Source organism: Berghia stephanieae, chromosome 10 (assembly GCF_034508935.2).
Source record: "Berghia stephanieae isolate SIO BIC M18660-M18661 chromosome 10, UCSD_Bste_1.3, whole genome shotgun sequence".
Taxonomy (NCBI): Eukaryota; Metazoa; Mollusca; class Gastropoda; order Nudibranchia; family Aeolidiidae; genus Berghia; species Berghia stephanieae.
The window spans coordinates 40,118,032-40,130,663 of NC_088369.1; the positions used below are offsets into that span (position 1 = coordinate 40,118,032).

Consider the following 12,632-nt stretch of genomic DNA (forward strand, 5'->3'; position numbering starts at 1 on the left):
TGACTGACGTGTTGGCTTTCAAATGTAATGCATGTAGAGGAAGTCCGGGAGGTGTAAGTTCGTTCAAGAATTCAATCGGGTATAAGTTGATGTCAGAGTCACTTTGAATGGAATCAGCACTGCGGTAAATTTGTTCAGTTGATGAGGTCAACATGGAGAGAACGGCTGCATTTATTTTGTCAACATTTTCATGGGTTGTAGTCAAAATTGCACTCTCTCTGATACAGTGCTGATGGTGACAAAAAGTGAAACAGGAGGAAATGTTTTGAACGATTGCCCATAAGTAAGCTCTGCCCTATTTATAATGCACTGATAACCCCAAATTTTGGAGCCTTTGAGATGATGAACGATCTTTGATACTCCAGCCATCTTCAAGAGAGTGGGGAAACTGCATCTTTACAAAAGTCACCCTCTGACTCCAAAATCACAGATTTCCACAGATCGAGGTAAACCATCAACACTGAATTATTGTTAAAAACTCAAATCTTCAAGCACTTAAATTCTATCTGTACCTGGATCGTCTAGATTGATCTTTGTAGTAACCTCCCCTCCCTCGGTCAGGACTATCTGGTGACCGACGTCTAGAATGCTTGCTACTCTTCTTGCTCTTTTTACTGCCCCTGGAGCTAGAGTACCGACTGGAGTCGGCTGAACTGTTGGACCTGAAAGAGATACAAAAATCTTATTTTAGGCATTTTGTATGAAGTGGAATATTTATTCACAATGTGTACGGCACCTATTTTATCAACCAATCTCTGTGTGTTTAGATATATTGAAAAACGATGTTGAAAAATGAATCAGAAGGTAGACTATGTCCCCATGATCTAAATGAATTTTATATCTGAATTAAACGAAATAATGATACTTTCATCTTGTTTGCTATAAAATTATCTTTACAAAATCTGTACTTATTGGAAGTTTTTAAAAGAAATTGTATTTCCTACGATTATTTTTTGCACACCGATGTCCTGAATGCAGTACAATGTTTTAACTGGGGGGGGAGGGGGGGGGGGGGGGGGGGGTAAGAGGGTTAAAATTGTTAGTGTTTTGAGTGCAATGTCTCTCATCATGTGTGGACGTTTCTACAATATCATGGCTGTCATTATTTAATTTAAAGACCCTGTAGGGAACATATTTGTTGTGCCTTTTGGTTTGTTGTTGTTCCCGGCTGTGTGGATGTTGTGAGCTGTTTTATGTCTGTGGGTTTGTGAGTCTTGTGTGTTGTTTTTCCTTGCATGTTTGTGACGTACCTATATGAATTGTGAGTACTGACTTTCGTTTCTTCTGCTACAGATTGACATTTTCTATACCTAGGTATGTGTGCTTAAGGCTGTTTGAGCATTGTTTACCTCACATGAATTGCCTGTTATTTGGACAATAAAGATTATTATTATTATTATTATTATTATTATTATTATTATTATTATTATTATTATTATTATTATTATTATTATTATTATATCTATTATTATTATTATTATTATTATTATTATTAAATTTATTATTATTATTATTATTATTATTATTATTATTATTATTATTATTTCGCGTGTCGGGAACCATGCCTGACATAGCCAGTAGATTTATGCTATTGAGATGTCCAGATAAGCATATTATAGAGATATAGACACAATATGGAGATGCCCATCAACGTATCTGTACGTCTTTGGAGATTTCCACTTAGTCTTAGGTGACAACCCCCATTTAGATTTCAAAATGAGAAACCCCACTTTGGTGGCGGCCACCCACTTAGGCGGAGATATCATTATTAAATACGTCTCGGCAACCCTTGAACGCAGATTCCCTGACTAGGGGCAGATATGCATATACGAGATGGACGCCGGTTTGGACAAATTCAATCCATCGAGGGGGCAGGGACAGTCAATCACAAACTGGGGGAGAAATTGCCAGGCTTCTCGACCAGCAAAAGGAGGCACTGGGTGGCAGCGAATCAAGCGACACAATATACAGTTCGTTCCACTTTAACCCTCTCCTTACCACCTACACCAAAATCGTCACATTTGTTACGACACAATATACACTTTCGTTCCACTTTAACCCTCTCCTTACCACCTACACCAAAATCGTCACATTTGTTATGACACAATAAACAGTTCGTTCCACATTAACCCTCTCCCTACCACGTACACCAAAATCGTCAAATTTGTTATGACACAATATACAGTTCGTTCCACATTAACCCTCTCCTTACCACCTACACCAAAATCGTCACATTTCTTACGACACAATATACACTTTCGTTCCACTTTAACCCTCTCCTTAGCACCTACACCAAAATCGTCACATTTCTTACGACACAATATACATATTTCTTATTCAGATTTATTTTGTACAACTAAAACTTTGATGAATGATCTTTGTTTAATTAATAAGAACATACAGTTGTTTTGTAGAGAGATTGTTTGAGTTTTAAAAAAATCTATTTTTATGCTAGCTAAGCCTGCCATATTGAGACGCAATGTGGTCTAGTGGTATGACACTCGCTTTCGGATCGGAAGGTCCTGGGTTCGAGCCTCGCTCGGCGCATAGTTGAGTCCTTGGAGAAGGCTCTTTACTCACATTCTCTCACCGTACTCAGGTGTAAAATGAGTACCTGGCCGTTAACAGCGTTGTCTGTCCCAAAAATTTGTAATATCGCCTGACAGGCGTCATGTCTCGTCCTACATGTTATGTGTTGCTGTTGGCCAGGGACCCCTTGTAAAGCGATTTGAGCACGTGTAGTGGATAATGCGCTATATAAAAGCTCAAAATACCTACTGAATTCGATCGGTAAGGAAGGAGTTAAAGGTCTTGTTGATGGTGTTAATATTTGAAGTACAGTGTATTTATTAGACGGCAAAAATAGACTGCCTATCTTGGCTTGGTATACAAAGTGCTCCAACAGCGCGGCTATGTTGTCTTGTTGTATGACCTTCGCTTTCGGATCGGAAGGTCCTGAGTTCGAGCCTGGCTTGGCGCATAGTTGAGTCCTTGGAAAAGGCTCTTTACTCACATTCTGTTACCGTACTCAGGTGTAAAATGAGTACATGGCCGTTAACAGCGTTGTCTCTGTCGGGAAAAAAATGTATTCTCGCCTAACAGGCGTCATGTCTCGTTCTACTTGGTATATGTTGCTGTTGGTCAGGGACCTCTTGTAAAGCGCTTTGAGCACATTAAGTGCACATTAAGCACAAGTGGATATTGCGCTATATAAAAGCTCAAGACTTTTTTCTTTTTTTTTTTTCAACAGCGCCGGCGTATCAAGAAATGTGATTACTGTGGAATAAGAGACAGGACCAGGGATGGGATATTATATCATTTCTTAAATAATAGACAATAAAGAGTAGTGAAGCGTCATATTAATGTATCCGGAGACATTTATTGCAACATCGTGGAACTAAACCCTCACAATTTGTTGATATTTAGTGTAATTTCATTCACTTCAGATTCAGTCATAATAATATGCAACAAGAGTAGTGTCCCCTCATTTTTCACCGTTAGTACTTTCTACTTTCTTTTTCCTTACTTCTGCTGACAACAAAGATCACATCACTAAACATACGAATTGTAAATTGATCAACTATCTAATCAACATTGTCACCAACAAACCATGGGTAGGAGCAGGTCCAGTGATTCTGACAGCGATTCATATTCTAGATCGTCGAAGAAAAAGAAGAAAGAGAGACGAAGGAGGACCCGATCGAGGTGAGCAGTGCAGTGTCAGTGAATGTGAGTGAGTCGTGAGCTTTGGCTTTCGCTGTAATTCTGTGATTATTCTCAGACGCAGACATATGAGAATAAGAAAGTTGATTATTGGCAGACGCTGTCTGCCAACAACGATGGACGGTTATAGTTATATACACACACTTTTTTGAAACTCCGCTCTTTTACCTTTAAACATTCGCAGTGGCTATTTTTACAGTCCCGTGCCGTAAAGATGGTTCTCGGGGCTATTTTTACAGTCCCGTAAAGATGGTTCTCGGGGCTATTTTTACAGTCCCGTAAAGACGGTTCTGGTGGCTATTTTTACGGCGTTGCGGTAATAGATTTATAAATAGTAACAGATTGGCTGAGTGGACGCCATTAGCTCTAAAACTCTCACTCACTTCGTTCAGGTGCGGCTAGTTAGCAGCCTCTCTCTCTCTCTCTCTCTCTCTCTCTCTCTCTCTCTCTCTCTCTCCCTCCCTATTTCTTTCATTCTTTCTCTATGTCTTTCTTCCTTTCTCTCTCTTCTCTCTTTCTTTTTACTTTCTCTTTTTTTCTATCCATCTCCCTCTTTCTTTCTTTCATTCTTTCCCAATCTCTTTTTTTCTCTATTTCTCCCACCCCCCCCCCCCTCTCCCTCCTCTCTCTCTCTCTCTCTCTCTCTCTCTCTCTCTCCCGGTCTTTCTACATTCTTTCTTTGTTTCTCTCTCTCACTCTTTCTTTCATTCTTTCTCTATCCCTTTCTTTCTTTCTTTCTTTCTTTCCCTATCTCTCATTTTCTCTCTCTCTCCCTCTCTCTTTCTTTCATTCTTTCCCAATCTCTTTCTTTCTCTCTCTCTCTCTCTCTCTCTCTCTCTCTCTCTCTCTCTCTCTCTCTCTCTCTCTCTCTCTCTCTCTCTTTCTCTCTCTCTCTTTTTCCTTTCTCTTTTTCTCTATCTATCTCTTTCCCTAGTGGTACCTCAAAGCCTAGGCAGAGGGGTCTGACCCAGGGCAACCACAACCTTGGTCTGACCACAAGGTGAACACCGCTTTGGCGGAGAACAATAAAACAACCTCCTAACTGGGAAGGGAGGAGCAATACAGCGACCACTCTTGTCTGGTCGTAACAAACGCTGGGTCAATCGGTAAAGGAGTAGGAGCAACGCGATGGTGGGACAAAGCAAAATGCCCTCTCCACCTCGGCGCCCCAATGAGGATCAGTCTTGGGCACCTCTATTCTTTTGGATCATGACCGCCCATGGTAGAGAATCATCATCATTATTTACTTTCTTTTTAAAAAAAATATTATTCAAAAGAACAATATTTAAGCATGAGGTGTTTCGCAATGTGCATCTTTACCATGGACATCCACATGGGGGGGGGGGGGGGGTAGTCATTTGTCCACAATATAGTTAGGAGAGGGGGGGTTCTAAAATTATGGTCAAAATGTGTCCAATTGGTTTGTGAACGGCCTCTTTTCTGAAATTGCATTCAAACCCACTCTCACGTGAGAAGACTGCACCCTGAATGTTAGACGTCTACGTCTTTTAAAATTGTATAAACCGTTAGTCCTTCCTGACTGGTTATACTGGTAAAGTATAAACAAAAGCCAACCTGTAAAGTAATATATCTTGAGGGGTGTCGACTCAAGCAGGAACTAAATATACTTTCAGTGGTTGATAATAGATCTATATTATGTATGTTTGACAGAAAAAAAATTAAGACATACAACCTAACCTGCCCACTGATGATAGAAAACGGGCTGTTCTGTACTGCAAACATAACTTATGCAAAAAAAAAAAAAAAATATATATGTAATAAAAATGACAGTACCGTAAAAATCGCTAAGAGAATTGACTTTCCATTAATTGTTTGTTAATTTTAGTTTTAGCTTTAGATCTAAATATGTTAAATGCAAAAAGATGATAATCTACAACTATGCGGATAATTGAACAGAATCGCATCAACGCCGTAAAAATAGCCATGAGAACCATCTTTACGGGACTGTAAAAATAGCCCCGAGAACCATCTTTACGGGACTGTAAAAATAGCCCCGAGAACCATCTTTACGGGACTGTAAAAATAGCCACTGCGTTAAACATTTATCCACATTCGTAATTCAAGATTATGGAAAGTAAAGTTTTGAAATGCACTCTAAGTAAAGTTAATAATAAAGTTTCAATAGAAACGTAAACTAACAATAGATCAGCCGATGGATAGTAGGTTACTGTATTATACTATATATACACAATATACATCGACATTCGTGTGGGTGTCATGGCAGCAACAGGTGCTCACACTACTGTGTTATTATGATCAATCCAATCGGCAATCAGCTAATTCTTTACCGCACTCGTGCACCATCGCAAACCTGCCTGGAAGCTTCAACAGAACACACTGTTCAACGAGATGCTCTGCAGTTTCGTGTTCGTTACCACAATGGGTACATATCAGACAGGTGGAAAAATCCTGCTGATGAAGCAATTTTGCCACTTGGCAGGTTCCAACCGAAGCCAATTCGCTGCCACCCAGTGCCTCCTTTTGCTGGTCGAGAAGCCTGGCAATTTCTCCCCCAGTTTGTGATTGACTGTCCCTGCCCCCTCGATGGATTGAATTTGTCCAAACCGGCGTCCATCTCGTATCTGCATCTCTGTCCCAAGTCAGGGAATCTGCGTTCAAGGGTTGCCGAGACTTATTTAATAAGTGGGTGGCCGCCACCAAAGTGGGGTTTCTCTTTTTGAAATCTAAATGGGGGTTGTCACCTAAGACTAAGTGGAAATCTCCAAAGACGTACGGATACGTTGATGGGCATCTCCGTATTGTGTCTATATCTCTATAATATGCTTATCTGGACATCTCAATAGCATAAATCTACTGGCTATGTCAGGCATGGTTCCCGGCACGCGAAATAATAATAATTATAATAAACTTTATTGTCCAAATAACAGGCAATTCATGTGAGTTAAACAATGCTCAAACAGCCTTAAGCACACATACCTAGGTATAGAAAATGTCAATCTGTAGCAGAAGAAACGATAGTCAGTACTCACAATTCATATAGGCACATCACAAACATGCAAGAAAAAACAACACACAAGACTCACAAACCCACAGACATAAAACAGCTCACAACATCCACACAGCCGAGAACAACAACAAACCAAAAGGCACAACAAATATGTTCCCTACAGGGTCTTTAAATAATGACAGCCATGATATTGTAGAAACTTCCACACATGATGAGAGACATTGCACTCAAAACACTTACAATTTTAACCCTCTTACCCCCCCCCCCCCCCCCCCCAGTTAAAACATTGCACTGCATTCAGGACATCGGTGTGCAAAAAATAATCGTAGGCAATACAATTTCTTTTAAAAACTTCCAATTAGTATAGATTTTGTAAAGATAATTTTATAGCAAACACGATGAAAGTATCATTATTTCGTTTAATTCAGATATAAAATTCATATAGATCATGGGACATAGTCTACCTTCTGATTCATTTTTCAACATCGTTTTTCAATATATCTAAACACACAGAGATTGGTTGATAAAATAGGTGCCGTACACATTTGAATAAATATTCCACTTCATACAAAATGCCTAAAATAAGATAGTCGTATCTCTTTCAGGTCCAACAGTTCAGCCGACTCCAGTCGGTACTCTAGCTCCAGGGGCAGTAAAAAGAGCAAGAAGAGTAGCAAGCATTCTAGACGTCGGTCACCAGATAGTCCTGACCGAGGGAGGGGAGGTTACTACAAAGATCAATCTAGACGATCCAGGTGAAGATAGAATTTAAGTGCTTGAAGATTTGAGTTTTTTAACAATAATTCAGTGTTGATGGTTTACCTCGATCTGCGGAATCTGTGATTTTGGAGTCAGAGGAGGAATTTTGTAAAGGTGCAGTTTCCCCAATCTCCTGAAGATGGTTGGAGTATCAAAGATCGTTAATTATCTCAAAGGCTCCAAAAGTTGGGGTTATCAGTGCATTAGAAATAGGGCAGAGCTTACTTTAGGGCAATCGTTCAAAACATTTTCTCCTGTTTCACTTTTTGTCACCATCAGCACTGATAATTGTTTTAAGGCATATTTATAGGCTTGTCAATGACATGGCATAGGTTGATAAATTAAATTGTTGTTAAGACTTAGTTCTAAAAGGTTTTAAGGTGGATTCATTGACAGAAGACAAAAGGACAATGCAGGCCGTAACGTGGACTTGATGTTTGGGAGAAGGGCTCATTCTAGTGAGTCAAGATAGAGAGACATTGACAGAAGACAAAAGGACAATGCAGGCCGTAACGTGGACTTGGTGTTTGGGAGGGGGGGGGGGGGTCATTCTAATGAGTCAAGATAGAGAGACATTGACAGAAGACAAAAGGACAATGCATGCCGTAACGTGGACTTGATATTTGGGAGGGGGGGGGGGGGGGGGCTCATTCTAGTGAGTCAAGATAGAGAGACATTGACAGAAGACAAAAGGACAACGCAGGCTGTAACGTGGACTTGATGTTTGGGAGGGAGGAGGGGGGGGGGGGCTCATTATAGTGAGTCAAGATAGAGAGACATTGACAGAAGACAAAAGGACAACGCAGGCTGTAACGTGGACTTGATGTTTGGGAGGGAGGAGGGCTCATTCTAGTGAGTCAAGATAGAGACAATGTTTGAGGTAAGAAATAACTGGGGAGGCATGAAATCATTAAAAAAAAAGAATTGAGCTTTTATATAACGCAATATCTACTTAATGTGCTCAAAGCGCTTTACAAGGGGTCCCTGACAAACAGCAACATGTAACATGTAAAACGAGACATGACGCCTGTTAGGCAATAATACAATTTTTTTTCCGACAAAGACAACACTGTTCACGGCCAGGTACTCATTTTACACCTGAGGCAGTGAAAGAATGGAAGTAAAGAGCCTTTTTCAAGGACTCAACTATGCGCCGAGTGAGACTCGAACCCAGGACCTTCTGAGCAGAATGCAATTGTCATACCACAAGACCACATAGCCGCACACAACATAGAGGTAGGCACAAAGGATGGTCCAAGTTTGCCAATTTTCTGTATATTTACTGAATTCAGGATATTATAAACTTTCAGTGCATTTTCCAATTCCCTGCTAAACGGAAAAAAGTAATTACGTAATGTCTTTTTATTGTAGTCCAATTTTCTGTATATTTACTGAATTCAGGATGTTATAAACCTTCAGTGTATTTTCCAATTCCCTGCTAAACGGAAAAAAGTAATTACGTAATGTCTTTTTATTGTAGTCCAATTTTCTGTATATTTACTGAATTCAGGATGTTATAAACCTTCAGTGTATTTTCCAATTCCCTGCTAAACGGAAAAAAGTAATTACGTAATCTCTTTTTATTGTAGTCCAATTTTCTGTATATTTACTGAATTCAGGATGTTATAAACCTTCAGTGTATTTTCCAATTCCCTGCTAAACGGAAAAAAGTAATTACGTAATGTCTTTTTACTGTAGTCCAATTTTCTGTATATTTACTGAATTCAGGATGTTATAAACCTTCAGTGTATTTTCCAATTCCCTGCTAAACGGAAAAAGTAATTACGTAATCTCTTTTTATTGTAGTCCAATTTTCTGTATATTTACTGAATTCAGGATGTTATAAACCTTCAGTGTATTTTCCAATTCCCTGCTAAACGGAAAAAGTAATTACGTAATCTCTTTTTATTGTAGTCCAATTTTCTGTATATTTACTGAATTCAGGATGCTATAAACCTTCAGTGTATTTCCAATTCCCTGCTAAACGGAAAAAAGTAATTACGTAATTCTTTTTATTGTAGTCCAATTTTCTGTATATTTACTGAATTCAGGATGTATAAACCTTCAGTGTATTTCCAATTCCCTGCTAAACGGAAAAAAGTAATTACGTAATCTCTTTTTATTGTAGTCCAATTTTCTGTATATTTACTGAATTCAGGATGTTATAAACCTTCAGTGTATTTTCCAATTCCCTGCTAAACGGAAAAAAGTAATTACGTAATCTCTTTTTATTGTAGTCCAATTTTCTGTATATTTACTGAATTCAGGATGTATAAACCTTCAGTGTATTTTCCAATTCCCTGCTAAACGGAAAAAAGTAATTACGTAATCTCTTTTTATTGTAGTCCAATTTTCTGTATATTTACTGAATTCAGGATGTATAAACCTTCAGTGTATTTTCCAATTCCCTGCTAAACGGAAAAAAGTAATTACGTAATGTCTTTTTATTGTAGTCCAATTTTCTGTATATTTACTGAATTCAGGATGTATAAACTCAGTGTATTTCCAATTCCCTGCTAAACGAAAAAGTAATTACGTAATCTCTTTTTATGTAGTCCAATTTTCTGTATATTTACTGAATTCAGGATGTTATAAACCTTCAGTGTATTTTCCAATTCCCTGCTAAACGGAAAAAAGTAATTACGTAATCTCTTTTTTTGTAGTCCAATTTTCTGTATATTTACTGAATTCAGGATGTTATAAACCTTCAGTGTATTTTCCAATTCCCTGCTAAACGAAAAAAGTAATTACGTAATCTCTTTTTATTGTAGTCCAATTTTCTGTATATTTACTGAATTCAGGATGTATAAACCTTCAGTGTATTTTCCAATTCCCTGCTAAACGGAAAAAAGTAATTACGTAATCTCTTTTTATTGTAGTCCAATTTTCTGTATATTTACTGAATTCAGGATGTTATAAACCTTCAGTGTATTTTCCAATTCCCTGCTAAACGGAAAAAAGTAATTACGTAATGTCTTTTTATTGTAGTCCAATTTTCTGTATATTTACTGAATTCAGGATGTTATAAACCTTCAGTGTATTTTCCAATTCCCTGCTAAACGGAAAAAAGTAATTACGTAATGTCTTTTTATTGTAGTCCAATTTTCTGTATATTTACTGAATTCAGGATGTTATAAACCTTCAGTGTATTTTCCAATTCCCTGCTAAACGGAAAAAAGTAATTACGTAATTCTTTTTATTGTAGTCCAATTTTCTGTATATTTACTGAATTCAGGATGTTATAAACCTTCAGTGTATTTTCCAATTCCCTGCTAAACGAAAAAAGTAATTACGTAATCTCTTTTTATTGTAGTCCAATTTTCTGTATATTTACTGAATTCAGGATGTTATAAACCTTCAGTGTATTTTCCAATTCCCTGCTAAAAGAAAAAAGTAATTACGTAATCTCTTTTTATTGTAGTCCAATTTTCTGTATATTTACTGAATTCAGGATGCTATAAACCTTCAGTGTATTTTCCAATTCCCTGCTAAACTGAAAAAAGTAATTACGTAATGTCTTTTTATTGTAGTCCATTTTCTGTATATTTACTGAATTCAGGATGTTATAAACCTTCAGTGTATTTTCCAATTCCCTGCTAAACGAAAAAAGTAATTACGTAATGTCTTTTTATTGTAGTCCAATTTTCTGTATATTTACTGAATTCAGGATGTTATAAACCTTCAGTGATTTTCCAATTCCCTGCTAAACGGAAAAAAGTAATTACGTAATGTCTTTTTATTGTAGTCCAATTTTCTGTATATTTACTAATTCAGGATGTTATAAACCTTCAGTGTATTTTCCAATTCCCTGCTAAACGGAAAAAAGTAATTACGTAATCTCTTTTTATTGTAGTCCAATTTTCTGTATATTTACTGAATTCAGGATGTTATAAACCTTCAGTGTATTTTCCAATTCCCTGCTAAACGGAAAAAAGTAATTACGTAATCTCTTTTTATTGTTGTCCAATTTTCTGTATATTACTGAATTCAGGATGCTATAAACCTTCAGTGTATTTTCCAATTCCCTGCTAAACTGAAAAAAAGTAATTACGTAATCTCTTTTTATTGTAGTCCAATTTTCTGTATATTTACTGAATTCAGGATGTATAAACCTTCAGTGTATTTTCCAATTCCCTGCTAAACGGAAAAAAGTAATTACGTAATCTCTTTTTACTGTAGTCCAATTTTCTGTATATTTACTGAATTCAGGATGTTATAAACCTTCAGTGTATTTTCCAATTCCCTGCTAAACGGAAAAAAGTAATTACGTAATCTCTTTTTATTGTAGTCCAATTTTCTGTATATTTACTGAATTCAGGATGTTATAAACCTTCAGTGTATTTTCCAATTCCCTGCTACGGAAAAAAGTAATTACGTAATCTCTTTTTATTGTAGTCCAATTTTCGGAATTGGGGTGGCTAATGCGTTTGTGTAAAAGATCAGTAAGTTTCTGCCCCCTGAAGTGGCACAACCCTGGTGGTCATGGTGGTTACTTAATAAAATGAATAACTCAGTGTTAAAAAAATTCAACATAATTTAATGAAAACGATACTTACGTCACCTAGACAACATACTCTCGATGTCATTCTTAAAATCCCAGGTTTGATTTTTTTTTCTAAAATGAGGCTAATTTAAATCAATCGATATTTGAAAGACGAGTTATCTGGCCAAATTTTAAATGTTAAATACGCGTCTTTCCAGAGTACGGGTTAAATAATCTTTTCCTTTCAGATCTCGCTCTACTGAACGCAGTAAGACATCACGAAGGTCAAGATCTCCAGAGTTGAAAAGGTATAAATCAAAATCAAGATCGCCATCGTTTACAAGGGTCAGAAGGAGGTCACAGTCAGATTCAAGAGGTCGTCAAAGATCTAGGTGAATGATATGTTGTGAGGCTATGTGGACTAGTAGTATGACAACACATTCGGATCAGAAGGTCCTGGGTTCAAGACTCGCTCTGCCCATAGTTGAGCCCCTGGAAAAGGCTATTTACTCACATTCTCTCTCCATACTCGGGTGTAAAATGAGTACCTGACCATTAATGACGTTATCTCTGTCGAATTAAAATTGTAATATCGCCTAATGGGCGTTGTGTCTCGTTCTACGTGTTATATATTGCGGTTGGTCAGGGAACCTTTGTAAAGCGCATGAGCACGTTTAG

General features: G+C 37.5%; 2 protein-coding genes across 2 annotated transcripts in view; one reads left to right on the forward strand and one right to left on the reverse strand.

Moving 5' to 3' along the window:
* LOC144981120 (carbohydrate sulfotransferase 15-like) overlaps positions 1-12,632 on the reverse strand; it is a 108,132-nt gene that overhangs the window by 20,711 nt on the left and 74,789 nt on the right. The window lies entirely within an intron of this gene.
* On the forward strand, positions 3,501-12,365 carry LOC144981121 (uncharacterized). The gene is made up of 3 exons (XM_078929268.1): positions 3,501-3,705; positions 7,318-7,467; positions 12,203-12,365. The coding sequence occupies exons 1-3, from the start codon at positions 3,611-3,613 to the stop codon at positions 12,348-12,350; spliced, it is 393 nt and encodes a 130-aa protein (XP_078785394.1). The 5' UTR covers positions 3,501-3,610; the 3' UTR covers positions 12,351-12,365.

Bases quoted from the DNA above. Each gene is read 5' to 3' on its own strand.
- LOC144981121 (XM_078929268.1), top strand. From the start codon at position 3,611: ATGGGTAGGAGCAGGTCCAGTGATTCTGACAGCGATTCATATTCTAGA. The intron at 3,706-7,317 runs GTGAGCAGTGCA...TATCTCTTTCAG, and splicing joins CGAAGGAGGACCCGATCGAG to GTCCAACAGTTCAGCCGACT. The intron at 7,468-12,202 runs GTGAAGATAGAA...TTTTCCTTTCAG, and splicing joins GATCAATCTAGACGATCCAG to ATCTCGCTCTACTGAACGCA.